This window comes from Dromaius novaehollandiae, chromosome 1 (genome assembly GCF_036370855.1).
Source record: "Dromaius novaehollandiae isolate bDroNov1 chromosome 1, bDroNov1.hap1, whole genome shotgun sequence".
NCBI classification, from domain to species: Eukaryota; Metazoa; Chordata; class Aves; order Casuariiformes; family Dromaiidae; genus Dromaius; species Dromaius novaehollandiae.
The window spans coordinates 47,201,715-47,218,391 of NC_088098.1; the positions used below are offsets into that span (position 1 = coordinate 47,201,715).

Genomic DNA, 16,677 nt, shown 5'->3' on the forward strand with positions numbered 1-16,677 from the left:
AAAAAAAGCAACATACAACACCAAGAACAAAACGCTCATGATGGAAAAGTGGTCCAGTAGAGACTTTATTCCAGAAGCAAAGGTACTGTGGGATTAGGAGATTGATAGGGATCTATCTTCCTGCCTCACCCCACATTTCTAGGAAGGGGAAATTTTCTATTTATGAGAACCTTAATAGTCAAAGCTACTTTTAAAAACAATGCAAGGAAAACAGTGCTGTTATTTCATAAGAGTTTCAAACAAATGAGTTTATTTATAGCTAACTGGTATTCCTACAATGAAATACTCTGCATCACAGACATTTCCTCTCACTAGCAGATTTTAGTCCTCCAGTTCATAGGTACTGATCAAGTCCCAACAGAGAAGGAAGTGGTGTCTCATCTTTACAGGTATCTAAATTTTGTTCCACTTCTACTCCTTTAAGTAAATGTTTGATGAAAAAAGGAAATTATTACTCCTTACAATGTTAAAGCTTAGCTGCCCTGGAACATACATATGCAGAAAAGTTACTTTCGCATGAAATTTGAAATTAGCAGATTAAAATGAAGAGCTCTTATTTAAACCTTGTTTTGTGTCTTTAGCTGCAGCTGACCGCAATCTCTGTCTCGATATGCATGCAAAACGCTCTTAAGAGTCTGGGAAACTGAACCAAACAGTGTAATACTGCTAAAAATGGTGTAAGATTATACATCAGAAATATACTCTCTTGCTTCAAAACAGATTAGAACTATTAAAACATATTAATATCTTTATAAAATGATCGTGAATTATTCAAAACCATAAGAGGGGTTTTTTTCCGCTCTACACTATGCAAAGTGAATAAAGTGATTATATTCTTTTCGAACAGTTACTGAATGCACCGATACCCTTAAAATCAGCTTCGCTGTTGGACTTTATAGTTTAGCTGAATGCAGACTGGAAACATAAGCTTATTATTTCCTTCATTTATGTCTGGACCCCAAGAGCCCCAGCGGGCTCTGCAGGCTTTCCCTACACGTGGGGTCCAGGCGCCTTGGTGCCCGTGCCCTGGCCGTGCCAACGATGCTGTGTGGCTCCGCTGCAGCCTGGCTGTGGCCTGTGTGCAGGCCCGGCCACTGCTCTGCTCTCCTCGCATGGGTCCCCAGGGGCTGCGCCTTGGCGGGGACAGCACGGCCCGGGTGGCCCTGCAGTCACCCCGGCTCCCACCTTCCTTGGTGGAGCAGCCCGCTCCAGTTGCTTCACAACACTTTAAGACTTTTAGGGAAAAAAACATTTTCTCCTGTAACTATAACCACAGCATCCTTCTCTTTTCAAATTCTTTGAAATAATTGATGATGCTACATTTACTGTGTTCTCACTTTTACAGGGCTACTTGAACGTTATGAGTTTCTTGCCTTGCCCAGCTCGTTACACTTCAATTTCCACTGCTTCCTTCATCGGCTTCGCCTGGCTGCCCAGCTCTTCCCTGCACTGCTGACAAAACATTTGGTCTCCCAGCTCGTGTCTGATAGGCAAGGAAGCAAGGTTTCTTCAGTGGTATTTGCTTCAGCCTTTCCCCGGGCTGAATTCTGGCCCCCATCTTTCATTAGCTAAATAATGATAATAAACTATTTATGTTAACTGTAAATCTTTCAAGATAGGGAACTCTCAATCCATTTTTTGCCAAGTGCAGTCTTACACAAAACGTTTAATGATGTACCAAAACTGGATTACAGCTATAACCCACACTTCTGCAGATACAGGTCTGTAAGGAACATTTAATATGCTTTCTTCAGCCAGACACTGCTTCACTAAATTGCTTTAAAAAAAAAAAAAACCCAAAACCCAACTTCCCTACACACTTTGTGCACTATATACATAAGTTGCATATGCAAGACTGTTAATACCTTAATGAGTCAGAAGGCAATCATTCAAAGTTTATAGCAATTACATTTTGGACATGTGCAAGAAAACAAAACAAAAAAAGCAACCCCCTCCCAAACACTAAGATTCAACAAAAAGTTCAGACTTTCTCTCTTAAAAGTACTGTCATTTTTAAACAACTGAACACTCATCTGCATCGATCAGAATTCAAATGTATCGTAAGTCAGAACGCTGATTTGAAACCATATGGATTTTCACTGTCTGAACTCTAGCAGTACAGTCTAAATGCCATGAAACTAGAGGAAATTTTAAGCTGAAAGGGCACTGATGAGCCAATCTATTGATACACTGCTTTAAAAATCAAAATGCTTTAAAGGTGATGATTGTTAAACCTAATGAAATTACAACGGACTTTGAAAGCCCGAGTAGATCAATACTCCTTAAACAAAATAATGCTCCTATCTTCCCCCAATCAGAAGAATTTTATTGGTCAGAAAAGATTTTGAGGTGTGATTCTCGGAACCATGAAAAAGAAGTCTGTGTTTACAAGATTTTTCAAGCTCAGCTATTTCAGGACTTGAAGAACGTACTCTCTCCATTCAAAACACTTATAAGGAGGTTTTTCTCAACCACTGTAATCTTCAGAGAATGAGCTGCAAATGGTACAGCTCTCAAAAAGGATCCCTCAATGAAGCATGACAAACACTTAACATCTTCATCATCAAGAATCTCAACCATCACATAAGGTCCCCTTTAAGAATGTTAGTTTCAACATAACTGCTAGACCCTATCCCTGATAGTGCATCTTAGGAAAAAAAATATATATATATATTTTCTTTAGCTCTTTACAAGCAGTTAATTATAAATACTGCAAGAATAAGCAGGAAACTCATCTTGAAACTTAAATTCTTGATCGTAGTTAGTCATGGATTCACCAGCTATGAGCTTGAAGTACAAATTTACATATGTCCCAAACCTGTTGAGACACAGAAGCCTCAAACCAAAATACAAAGCTTTTCAACTGCTCATCCCATCATTCTGTGTTGCTAGTTACATCATTGTGCAGTTCAGATGCACACTTCTGCAGTGTTGTCTTGGTAGGAAATAAAGTATGATCTGGGAAATTAAGTGGTGTGTGTTTTAAGGAAACACTTTGCATCCACTGGTTAGCTCCCCTACACTGGATGCTACTGCCCTCACAGCTAAGACGTATTAGTAAAACAAGCTAGCTTAAATAAATGCTGAAAGTTGTCTAAACTATCATGCTTTACTTTACAATAAAGCAGTGAAAGAATATACATGCAGCAAACTATGATGTTCCAGCCACAAGGAAAGTAACTTTCAGACAGAGGGGCAAAAACAAACAATTAGAAGTGATAACTTTTGAAACTTTATCCAAAAGAGCCATCTGCCTCTCATTTGCAGTAAACTTGCTTGAGTAGAGTACTTCAAGCATACAAACAAGACTGAACTCTTACCATGAAGAGGAATCTGGAAAACAGGTTGTGGCTGTCCTACGTCTTCACACTATCTGGAATAAGCACAAGGAAACTTAGCCCAAGGGGGCAGAACCAGCTGTCAAAGCGAGGCAAGTCATCTGACCACAAGCATGTGGGACATATATACAGTGGAAGAGGAATATATTTACTTGAGTAAGAATCTGCAGCTACTACAGGCAGACCACAATAAAGAGTCGCCATGGTAAACTGACAGAACATTTTTAGTAGTTTGCAAGGACTATTAACTAGCTGTTCCTTAGCTCAGCCTACTAAAATAAAAATGCATACTGTGTCAGTGCTCTTGCTGCTACAATTGTATTATTATTAGCAATGAAAAATTTCTGGAAAGGAATCTGGTAGTTGGTACGGATACAGCCTAGACTAACTCTTGATTACCTTGAAAAAAAGACAGCCCTGAAAACCATGGTGGTACTCAACACAAAATATTAAGCAAACCACCTTTAACATGCAGTTATTATAACCAATACTCAGAAACCAGATGCCTCAACAAATACTGTAACTAAACACAGTACAGCTAAAATTGCAATAGCATAGTGTGTGTGCGTGTGTGTGTCTGTGTGTGTGTGTGTCTGTGTGCGCGGATGTGTATATACACACCTCTAAGAGGGTACCGAGCTTGTGACTACAAGTTTCTGAGGTTATACTGCAGAGCTGTAAATTGCCTCATTTATAAATGCTGATAAACCCTTTTATGGAGAGGCTGTGAAATTTAAACTGGTTTGATTTGAGAACTGTTAAATTTATAAGCTCAGTTTAAGTTAGAGTCCGTCCTCTTCTAGACACAGAACATACTAATGCATTTATGCTGCTGCAACATTGCATCTTTAAGCTTCTGGGCAGAAAAAAGCCTGTACACAAAACTAAACTAAGACCATTTAAAACTGATATATACCAATATATCCCCCTGGAGATTATCTAACACAGATGGTTTTTAAGACTGATGTACATCAGGCCTGATCTATGAAGTTATATTGATTACAAGGATATGATCTTATTGTGGCTTCACTTTAGCAGGTGAAATTTCTTTGTGCACCCAAGAACAGCCTGCAGATCAACCCTCTGTAAGTATCTCAGTCCCACAACAATTCTTAGAAGCAAATGATCAGTCTGAAACTCTTAATTTAACAGCTCTTATAAGCAGAGATTGCATAGCTTGGAACACTCTACTGAATTAATCCTCCATCTAGTCTTCTCACTGCTAGTGTACATGTGGGCGAAGCTACTTCTGAATCAGTTGCTGAATCACCAGAGATTAATGCATCATTTTGAAGTTTGTTTGTGTTAAAATGCCATGCAGTAAACAGTAATGCTCAGCAACTGGCTCCACAGCAGCTCAGCCATCTGTGTACTATAGGTGGGATGACAGCTAGGGCTGCAGGGGTTGAGCAGATGTCCTTGATAATGCACCAGAGCTCTTGAAAAAGTAAAGGTTGTAGGCTTAATTTTGGCCTGAAGAACTGGAATTCCCATGCACTTTGACACTTGCAACTTTAAGCTGCGTAAACATGAGAGTTGTAGGTTTTTTCTTTTTTGTTTAAACTTTGCAATCCCAAAACACAAGAGCACTAATTGACCAATTCAGCGCTCATAACAATTCTACTCTGCACTGAAATGCATTACGTTAAAATCCAGTGCACTGACACACCTTGCTCTGAAGATCATCATCTATACTAGTGTAAAAAACACAAACTTCAGTACTTAATTTACAGACTTTTGGGCACCATTTAATGCCACAAGTAAACTGATGAAACAGCTAGTTGAAACAGGCACTCCTATCCCATTCCCCCATTTTTGCCATATTTCTTAATTCTGTGCTTGTGCTGGCATTGGCATATACTTAATCCCTCTAGGAGTCAGTTCAAGAAACTGAACTGGCAGAAACTGCTTTCTGATTTGTAGAGTCAGGATATGGTTTCAAAGGCCACTTGAGCAGAATTAGAGCTCAGCCATGGGGAGGAGGTCCTGCTCATCTTGAGCAAGCTCTGGTGTTCCTCTGATCCCACACCAAGCCCACTCAACTCACCAAAAAGACAGAAAACTGACCTAGCAGAAAAGCACCAAACATCTGCCAAGTAAGCATGCTGAATCAATTTGCTTTGCAATCAGATTAATTCCAGAGTTGGCAAAAGAAAGGACATGTGGTTAGATGTCAGGGGACAGAGTAAAAAGGAAGATGAGAAAGGAGGTAAAACTCCCTTTCCATTTTTAATAGTAACTGTTAATTCAGTTCATCTGCACTGTGAAACTGTACCCTTTATTTTCAGCCTGTTTAGCTGCCTGAAGAAGCTCACTGCAGAGTCAGATAAGCACCACTTCCAGTTCTGCAAAGCAGCAAGACTGCCTCTTTGAACAGTTACGACCTGTTAGACTGTGCATCTTGACATTAGAGAGATGGAGAGTCAAGACAAGTCAACTAAAATCAGCTACAGACAAGTTCTTAAGAAACTGTGGGACCGTTGTAAGAAGTTTACTAGTTCACCTTTAGCTTACCTAAGGTATCTATGTTATACTTCACATCAGGTATGCATAATCACTCTTTAGAGATCCGTGCAATGAATTAAACAAAAAGGAAAAAAAAAAAGTTTTAGCTTTCTTTTCTTGTATTATGTAAACTTACATATTTAGCACCACATATTTTCATGCTTTAAAAGCTTCTTTTCCTCAATCTCTCTAGCCAAAATTCCAAAATACTGAATTGCTTCATGTAAATCTTACGATTAATACATTCTAAACTTGGAGCTACCTGGGCAATGTTCTCTAAATACTTTAGAACAAACTTTAAATTTCCCAGTAAATAAAAAGATTTAGATTAGCTCCATCCACAGTCTGAGTTTGGAGCTTCAATAACTGCAGGTAAACTTCAAGGTGTCCATCTAAAGTGAACTGATTTTAGAAATGCTTCTTTATTCCAGACTTGTCCAAATCATGCCATACACTTCCAAGGCATCCATCAGGTGGCATAAATTTTTTTTTATCACTAATATAGAAAACAAGTAGATTGATTCAAATAACTGACGTTTTCTTGATTCAGACTGTTCTGCTCTTCTTTCAAGGGAACAAGACTAGTCAAGATAAACCAAACTTTATCCAGATGCTAAAGATTTCTAGTCACATTTATATTTCCTTTCTAATACTATCTAAAAAAATAAAGCAATAAGATCTGGAATTCAAAAAGAGATCAGAGAGCACAACATGAAAAAAAGTGTATATACTTTTATGATCCTCTTTAAAATATCCCTTAGGTAAATATATGAAAAAAAATGAACTGCAAACCATAATAATATTACTCCAAGAGGGGGGAGGAAGGAGCCAAAACTCCTGCCAGTATATCAAATACTAAGAAAAGCTGTTAGCAAAGCTTGATTAATTAACTTTTACCTCATTCCTGTCCCACTCTGAATACTCTTGCAAATTATTTTCCTCACTCACTGATTTTACCATAACATCTCTTTCATTCAACTGCTCTACTGGTTTCCCTTTCTCACATCAGACTCAAGTTTCTTGCCTTTATTTCTCAGAAACTTCATAGTGAAGGTGAAGTGATAAAGAAATGCTTTGCTCTGCAACCATTTAGTCAGTGATACCATTCTCTGCTTAAACTCCCAGAGGACTTGCTTCTGTAACTTTTTGCACAGTGGCCATTAAGATTGTAAAGGCTCTTTCTAAAACTACATAAAACTAATACATGATCCTCCTTCAATTCTTCTTAAAGGAGATGTACTGCTTATAGAAAACTGACAGTATTTAGACTGTCAACATGATTAGATCACAGCCTCTCTAACTGTCCCATATCTTCTCTTTTTGCAGCCATGTATTCCATCAGTCTGTGGTGATCTGTTTGTACTTTTGGTCAGCAATGGTAAATTCCTGGGGCCAGGGAAAATCGCTTCCTTGGAAGATATCCACCACAGTAAAGCCCCTCTTCTATTACTCAAGGTAAAGAGTAACACAAACATCAGCACCTGTATTTATACTGGTCAGACCTACTTTACCAGGTATAATCACCACATGTGTTTTTGAAGTTATTTCTTGAGTGCTTGACAATATTACTTCCCATATAATTAAATAAAAAAAAGAAGCTCTTTCAAAGACCTATGAAACAGAAACTAACTGAGGAAGATTATATACTCATCTATTTTCTTTTGAACTAGTCCCATTCATTGGAAGAAGCATCTAAAAGCAGGCATTTTGATTAAAGATAGGCATTACATCTTTTCTGTATTACTTAAAAGGCTTTTATTGTATCTCTCCTTAATCTTCAGACTCATAAATAAAATGTAATTTTAATCTCTTTCTGTGTGTCAATCCTATGCAAATATTGTTTGTTTATGCCCCTATTAAATGAGTTAGTCAGCCTTTCTGGCAGGCAGAGTCAAGATTATTTTTAAATACATCACTGTCATTAGCCCAGACTTGTTGGTGCTGAACCTGGCATCACTGCCAATGGTGCTCCATCGCTACTTTAAATACGCACTCTGTGAGCCACTGTGTCGGTGGAAGAGATTCATTAGCTTGCACTAACCATTCAGCCACCTTCTCTGCCTCTTGCTCAGTTTGTACATACCAGCATTTTCTCAATGTTTTAGTCAAAATAAGTTAGCAAAGGACTACTACTTAAATGGTTTGCATTTGGCTTACTTCAACTGAAATGGGTTAAGAAGCACTCCTATGAGAGCAGGCTGCAGATGTGAGGGCCAGTAATCAGGAACACTGACCTGTCCACTGGTAGAGCTATATCCAAAAGACATCAACATTTAACTCATGCCCTTGTCCAGAGACAAAAGTTGTACAAGTTTAATGATCACAGTATGAAATTCCTGCTAATGGGATACAAAAATACTATACCAGTGTAGACTGAGGAATTTAAATTCCATAGCAATAGGAATATCATTTGATGTTTGGACTCTCCATGTGATATAAACAGTAATGTCTCTTGGTCTGTTACATTATATTGCACTGCAGGTATAGCTGCATCACTATAATGTATCTTAATTATGATATAACATCCTTTAAAGGAAGCAGAACAAACTGCATCAGTATGAGACACAACATGCCAAAATTTTCTCCATCCAAGGTCTTCAGTATACGTTAAACACACACAAACACACACACAAACTCATCATAGTGTTTACTAGTATAGTCTCACTGCTACAAAAACGCTTGTAAAATTTGAGTAGTTTCATTCATTCCGCTAGTGTTGTCAAACCAGTCTGACTCCATACATGGATGGAATGCATATGTGTTAACACGTGTGTCTTTTCTGAAATTAATTCACTTCTGGAATACATACCAGTAAAAAATCAGATGTGCATTTATACTAATATAGTTACTTAAGAACTTCACGCATACGTTTGAGGTATGAGCATCTTGATATTTATGGCTGAACAAGTTACTGTGAACTCTTCTTTCTGGTCTTATATCACACTAAAGATAAGTATGAGAAGATTAACATTTTTTAGGAAAGCTCAAAAGGTTACCATAACGGAAAGATAGCCAGGAAAAAAATCCCTCTTAGAAGAAAATATCTTAACCTGTTTCTATAGTCATAATACTTCAGTAGTAAATGATTTCAACAGATCTCAGAAAATTAACTAAGGATTTGCTGTCCCAGCTCAGGTCATCACACTGGGCTTAAATGTGCTCTATATCTTAAAATGGAAACTAGCCTTCATTTTCATTCCCAGATGTCACCTTGCCCTAATTAAGAATTTAGCATAACTTACACAGAACTTGTTTAATGAACAGCTGTATGTAAAATGAAAGGCATTTAAAAAAAAAATCACTCTATGTTTAGATAATGACAGTGGTTTCTGTTACCTGTTTTAAACACCAAGGCTATTTAAAATTAGGAATAGTATTCTGCAGTGCTTTATAAATAATAAATTGAGCCAAGGAATCCAAACACATTTGTGAAACAAATGATGCTATTCTGCTCAATGCTGCATACGAAAAAAGCTCAGTGAACACAGGAACCTAAACCAGCTATTCTTGGATTATCATTCTCTAAGCCATGTTGTTCAAGATGGTAGAGCAGCTGGCAGACTTAAAGGAGTAACATTCTCCTCATCAATGAACTAAGGAATATTTATACAGCTCTTGACACACAGTTAGATACTGTTTATTTGCATGACATCAAGATTTAGAGAACACACACATTGTAAGAGACAAAAAAACAAAGAGAACTGAAGTAGCTAGAATTGCAGGCGAGCAAGGGAAGATCGGACACTTGTGAAAACATAAGGGAATAAGTAAAAGGCATATACCGATAGAGGAAAAAAATGCATTTGTAAGCATGACTGTACAATTCATTTTAAGTCACTGCTCTCACTGCTTTAAAACTGCTGTGTTTAATTTTTCATGTAAGCACAGTGGGAGGAAGGGTAAGGAAACAGGATTGCTAGGATGAACTTTCAGGAAACCACCGAGTCATTCTCACAATTTGGGCCACCAAAAGGGACAGCCTCACTTTCAGCCCTGTGCCCCAGCTGCTTTTATTATACCATCTTTAGAACTTGCCTGAACACCTACAGAGCTGATTCAACTCACCAGCCCCACAAGAAACCGGGGGCAGGAAGGGCAGGGGGAACAGGGCTGCCTGCAAGCTGAATCAGTTCATATAAGCACTGGGTAAGTGCTGGAGCTAGGTAAGGAGGGGGCTATTTAATCAGGTCAAGCAGTCTTTTATAACTTCAGTCATAGACTGCATCTCCACTTGAAGCTGAAAAAATCAAGCGTGGTTACAGGCAAAAAAAGGAAACTGGTTCCCTGTACCAGGGCTGAAGCTGCACAGCGAACCAGATCAGAAAATTCATCTGGTTGAAGACTCCACCCCCTCCCCACCCCCCCTTACTGGATTAGTTTCAGCCAGGTCAGTTCTCCTACCTAGATAACGCAAAGCCACGCACAGATTACGCTAACGCAAGAGAACGAGCACAAATACGCCTTTCAGAACACACACTGGCATCACATCCTCCACGGCACCATTACATCATTTCATGCAAAGGGGCAGTCCCACTCCTAGCTATGATTTTTCTCCCTCTTTGTACTGGATCTAGTGGTTGCATAACCGCAAGGTGAGCTGATGCTCTGAATCTATTCATCCTGCAGCTAACAATTGTTCTGTGAGACACAAGAAAAGGGGAAACAGGAATAAGACCGCTTCTTCTGGAAGAAGCCCCCACTGTTACACCACCTTACGTCCAACACCAAATTGCACTCGTAGGTCTGATGTGACATGACTGCTTGGGGTATTCACTGAACTGCAGCCACAGGCAAGGCAGTCAATAAATGAAGCTATTCTATGGAAAGAACTTTCAAACCTACAACTAAATATTACTTTTACCTCTCCCCTTGCAACTTGCACATGTTCTTATATTCCACAGAAATTTCCTTCAGGGAAAAAGATGGAGTTTTGCAGCCACCTTTGCAGTAGATCAGTGTTGACCTGGTTTCAGAAGAAACTAACTCTGTATAAATACCATCTCCACCCTCTTCTTCCCAGACTTTTTGCTTTATCAATTCCACAGGGTAATTTTTGCTAAGGGGCAAGCTTCCCCCCCACCCCTTCTTCCTACAAACAGTGGTATGTATTGCCATGCCTAAAACATACATTGCACTAAGAAGGGCAGAGTTACTGGTCCCAAAGACTTCCAGCATCACCTTCTGCTTGTAAGATCACTCAAAGTTTAATAAGTGTCCATAACTCCAAGACATCCCCCCCCCCCCCCCAGTTTCACAGTAAGGTTATTTAACATCCTCCTCGTCCTGGCATATGTTAACAATGTTTTTGTTAGAAAGCACTTTAAAAAACCTCATGCTGTCTCTATAAATCAGGAATCTCTCATTTAACATGCACACTGGAAATTCTATTATATCATAATTTAAAGTAGCTTTTTATTTGAACCTGAAAATAACTGTGACTTACAGAGCAGCTCATGAAGATTTTGCATTAAGCTGTGAGTAGAAACATCATTTATTAAGCCAAATCTTTTACAGCAAGAATACAGAACTATATTAGGGGGAAAAAAAAAAAGGCAGAGAAGTTTTAGTAGCTAGATATGGATAATCAGGGATGGTATGCAAAGCACTGGAAAAAATATTCAGATTAAGTCAGTCAAGAGTGAAGGCATTAGTCATGTTGACACTTACACTGTCCTGCTAATACTTCAAAGGAAACCTATTACCAAAATAAATGGGGCAGTTTTCACAGCACAGTTATTGTTGGGCTATAAACAGAAACCTCAACTTATTTGAGGTGATATAACGATTATAGCTAATATGGTAATACTAGATTTTTTTTTAAGTTACTTGTTTAACTTCCTACAAGGACAAAATATGTAGCTTAGCCCAGAGTGCATTGTTACCAAATTGAACAGAACGAATTCAAGTAAGGCCTGGCCCAAAGTAACAAAATTAAATTAAGTATTGGTGCAGAATGGCATTTTTAATACCATAATTTTCAGAAAGGACTGTACTTCCTTACAAGATCTGTGGCACTACATGGAACTCTCTCACAATGCAAAACCTATCCCATAACCTCAAAGAATTGGAATTGAAGAGTTTTGATTCTTCAGAAGAGAAATCCTTCGTTGCTTGCTTTGAGAGTTTGGTTGGTACTCTCTAATGCAATAACCTCTGAAATCAAAGGCTGACAACTGAAAGGTAAGGATATGAACAGGACTATACACACAATAAGAATTCGGTTAACTGCACCTTTGCAGTTTTATCTGCCATACTCACTTAAATGAAATATTCTTCTGTGACAGTTTACCATAATGCCACTAAGGTACATGCATAAGTTTAAATTGGTAAAAGCAGCCTGACATCACTGAGGAACAATCTACACAAAATGGTTCACTCATTTAACCAAATTGTTTTAAAAGTCTAATTTGAACTTTTCGTATCACCAGAATGTAACTTAGGCATTGTTTAGTTTTCCCTGATGCCTTAAAAAAAATACAGCTATGTATTTCATTCCTAAGTTACCGGCTGCAGACTGAGTGTAACTGAAAAGCATATGTAGACAGCTGTGCCAGTCAGAGACTACTGCCCCCACATCTGCCCCCAGCTGCTCACCCTATGCTGGATGTTAATATCTCCATAGGTCCATGAAAGCAGCTAATCATGTGAGAGCTCCCTAACCTGTTTCGATCAAAACTCAGGTTAGCAAAGGCTTACTATTTAAACTGCTTAAGCCAGGATGGCTGCTGAGGCAGGAAAGGGACACCTATCCTCTGCTGTCTTCCCACAGGCTGTAGTAGTGACAGCTGAAATCCATAGTTTTTTAGTCAGTAGAACAAACGCGTACAAGTTAGACTCAACACCACTATGTTCCTTGTACACAGATGAGCTCCCTATATCAAAGAAAAGTTGGTTTCTCTTTTTTTTTTTTTTTTTTTTTCCTGATTCTACCATAAGACATGGCTTACCTCTAGGGAAACTGCTTTCCTTCACAAAGTGTAAAGAAATCACAGCAACTTCACTGGCTGCATAAATATTAATTATATAATACTATAAGCACACAATAAAACAAAATGAAAACTAAATATCAGCAGAGAGAAAAGCAGACTGATCTTGCCAGTCTAAATATTTAGATTTCATATTATGAATGAAAGCCAGTTTTCATTGGACTAGCATACCAGCTTTAAGCATTTTGTAATTATATTTTGCATTTGAACTATTTAATGGCATGCTACAGTATCAGTGCTCATTTCTTTCAATATATCTTTGATCATAGAATACAATCACAAAATAATTCACATTGAAAGCTACTACTGGAGGTCATCTAGTCCAAACACCCCCCCACACACACCTGAGTCAACTTCACAGTTACACTGGCTTGCTTTGGGCTTTGTCTTCAGAGGCTAGGAAACCTGACAAGAAAAACAAGGCAGACTTAAAATTAACCCCCCGCAAAACACACACATCTAGCCTCGGCTATGGTTGTTCTTAAGAGATCAGAACTCCTACCAATTTAATTCCCTTCAGAACTTTTCACATGAAAATACAACTAGCAAGAAAACCAAAAATGTTAGTAAGTACCTCAAGTGAAGATGGAAAAAGTTAGAGCTAGATAATAGACCTATTGTGAATTGTTCTCTTGTGGGAAGCATCACCTTGATCTGTCATTGCAGCATTCAGCAGACTTGGCAAGTGGTGTCTAGTTATCCATATGGGGCAGGTACATGAACTACAAAAGCAGTTGAGGACCATACACCCCACTTTCTGCCCATCAGATGATCTCGATGTCCCCCATGGTACTATGCAGGTGCACACACCCTTATCTGCCATCACATGACATCTGCTCATGCAATAGGAGAGCAACTGCAATGCCTCTGAAGAAAGAACTTCAGACAGAAGTGAAACACTTCACAGACCTTCAGGATTTCCCTTAGACAAAAGTCCCCCCCAGGAAAGTCAGACTGTGAGGAGCAAGCTGTGGGCTGACTGCTGTTGGACTAGGACATGTCATGTCACAACTGGCTACTGTGGACTACAAAAAGTCTTTACAGAGTTATTTTCAAGTTGGAAATGCTGTTACAGAAAAAGCCATTCAAAATTACTAAGTCTGGCTGAAGAGTCACCAAGTGAACACTGTTACCTCACTACAGTAATTTGATGTCTCCCTTCTTGCCCCCTCCACCTTTTTTTAAACGAGCAGCTTTTATTTCTGCTTACACAATGCTGATTCTGAAAACAGGGAGCTGTCCTACAGAAAACTATGAGAAACACTTCCCCTCCCCTCTTTTTTTTTAATAATAGATGTGGATGTAGCTCTTGCCTACTACACCACCTTTCCCAAGCCTACCTTTAACACTATTTATTAGTAGCCTCAGATCAGAGAAAGCCCAGCTCAGTTTTTCAAATATCATGGTCACACTCATCTTGTAGTAAAACCAGTTTATTTGCAGAACATACATCATCTCCTCTTTTCCCTCCGCAATTTATAAATTTACCCTGAGGTACAGGGCTGTGCTTTTGCTCTTAAACAAGATATAGCAGTACTCTGAAAAAATAAAGACCACAAACGACCCCTGTAACGTAAAGAGAGAAAAAAATCCCACCCATCGACACAGAGTAAGGAGCAGTGACAGGGTCATCTGCCCCAACAAAAATAACAGATGGAGACATTCAGGATAAAGCCAGAGACGCAGAAGAGCTCTGAGCCAGGGGGTGACCAGCAGCCACGGAGCGACAGAGGAGGACGGGGTCAGCACAGCCGCTCACCCCACGCGGCCCCCGCGAGGGGACCGCGCCGCAGGGGAGGGAGGAGGAGGCCCGGCCGTCACGCTTCGGCCCGGGCCCGTCCTTTCGCCTGCCCCCGGCCAGGCCGCAGGCGACGGCTCTCCGCCTCCGCCCTCCCCCGGGAGCCGTGCCGGGATGGGGGAGACGGCGCAGGGAAGAGGGAGGGGGCCAGCCTCGCCCTCCGCCGCGGCCACCGGGGCCGCAGAGCGGCGCCCCGCACAAAATGGCTGCGGCGGGACGCGCACAGCCGGGGGGGGAAGGAAGGGGAGGGCGGCAGGGCCCGGCACGAGGGGACCCGCGGCCGCCGCCCCCCAGAAGGAGGGGGCCGGCGCCCCGCCGCGCCCCCGCGACGCGGCAGCCGGCGCCGCCCGGATGCGGGGCAGCGGGAGCCGCAAGCTGTTCCTGTAGGTGAAAGGTCGGGGGGCGCGGAGCCGCCGCCGCCGCCGGGAGCCGCCTAACGGGACCGGCAGTGGCCTCAGGCGAGGCGGGCCCGGGCCCGGCAGCGCTCCGGGCGGAAGAGCGGCGGCCGGGCGGGAGGCGGCGGCGGCGGCCGGAGCCGTTAGCCGGCGGGCGGGCGGGCGGGCGGCCGCGAGCACGCAGGCGCGCGGCCGCCCGCCCCCGCGAGGCCGAGGGAGTCTCTCACCTGGCGGGCCCGGCTCCCGGCGGCCTCTCCGGCAGGCTTATTTGTCGGTGGCGGCGGCGGCTCCGGGAGGTCAGAGTTCGCGACCCCGCCCCCTCGGCGCCGCCCCGCCGCGCCGCCGCTGCCGCCGCCGCGCCTGCGCCCAGCGACCCTGCGGGGCGGGCGGAGGAGGGACCCGCGCGATGGCGGGGGTGGGGGCGGGGCCTCGCTGCCGCGCGCGCCCGCCCCTCCTCGGGGGGCGCGCGGGGTCGGCGGCCGTTAGCGGCGGCGCGCGGCCGGGCGGGGAGCGCTTTGTGCGCGGGCGGGCGACGGCGGGCAAGGGCTCCGTGCGCCGCGACGGCAAGAGACGGCTCAGGGTTGGGAGGAATTCGCATTTTGGTGGTGCGAGCTCAGGTTTTGGCTTTGAGTAGTAAACAGCGAGGCAAATAACGCGGGTTCTGCAGAGCCAGGTCAAAATATCCGCAGTACGATGAAGACCTAAGTCATTGATGCTGCGACTTGCAGTCACAGCCGGTGAAGACAAAAGTCACACAAGTGACTTCATCACTCCCTGAGTTACCCTAGAAGTTACTCTAGGAGTTCAGCCAACCCTCTGTGAAAGAGCTATGCTCTGTCAGTGATGGCTGGGAGAAAAAAAAATTTGCCAGTTAAAGGTCAACATTGCTCTGAAAAGGGTTTGAAAGGGTAGCAAGGAACCAGGCTTTGCTCCGCAGACCAAGCTCACGTGCTGCGTTCCCTACCTGAGTACAGCTTTCCAAAAGGTGTCAAACCAACAACTCGCTGCTGTCTCCAATCTTTATACCTCTGTTCTTCATGAGCAAAGTTGAGTTAGCAGTATTTACGCTAATTAGTGACCTTGGTTTTAAGTAGCAGTAACTGTTTTTAAAATATGTCCCTGTTTTTCTTCCTTTTCCATGTGTTCAATGAAGATTGTGGAGCTGTGGTTAGAGATAAGCAGGAATCATGCAGGCCACCTCAGCTATGTACAGAATTACATTATCTGTTTTTTTAAAAACATTCACACTATTTTATAGAATATCTACTGAACTGGATAATATCAGCACTAACATCTGAAAAGCAGAGATGTGAACTACCCTGAAGAATACAAACAAATTGTGTGTTAGCATTAATAAAATCATTCATATTCTTATCTTGCCAACTCCTTTACTGTTTTTCCTGCCACCCACCCACCCAAAGACCCACAGCTGCAGTTGTATCTAGCGTATTCTGCTCAAGATCACTAGTTCAGTCAGTACTGGCAGGCTTCATATTTTGCTTTTTGATTGAACACATTGTCTAAAGCTAAAAGCAAATGAACATTATGGAAAAAAATTAACTTGGAGCAATTAACTTCCTGGTCATTTCCTGAAAGTGTAGGATGTTAGAGCATTTTCAATTTACCGTACTTACCACTTCCGAGACTAGCCTGAG

General features: G+C 41.7%; 1 protein-coding gene across 8 annotated transcripts in view; it reads right to left on the reverse strand.

The window, feature by feature from the left end:
- The window catches only part of NR2C1 (nuclear receptor subfamily 2 group C member 1), a 53,722-nt gene extending 38,283 nt beyond the window's left edge, over positions 1-15,439 (reverse strand). For 4 of the 8 annotated variants that reach the window (XM_064510369.1, XM_064510354.1, XM_064510362.1 and 1 more), the window contains exons 1-2: positions 15,250-15,421; positions 13,174-13,234 (exon numbers count right to left, since the gene is read on the reverse strand). Coding sequence is in view for 1 of the 8 variants with exons in the window: in XM_026123164.2 (XP_025978949.1) it covers positions 3,321-3,323 (3 nt within the window). In the remaining 7 variants the exon portion in view is untranslated. Of the gene's footprint in view, positions 1-3,320; positions 3,374-13,173; positions 13,235-15,249 lie in introns of those variants that run through there. The other 4 variants (XM_064510329.1, XM_064510345.1, XM_064510330.1 and 1 more) reach the window with 4 other exon arrangements.
- Between the last annotated feature and the right edge of the window lie 1,238 nt (positions 15,440-16,677).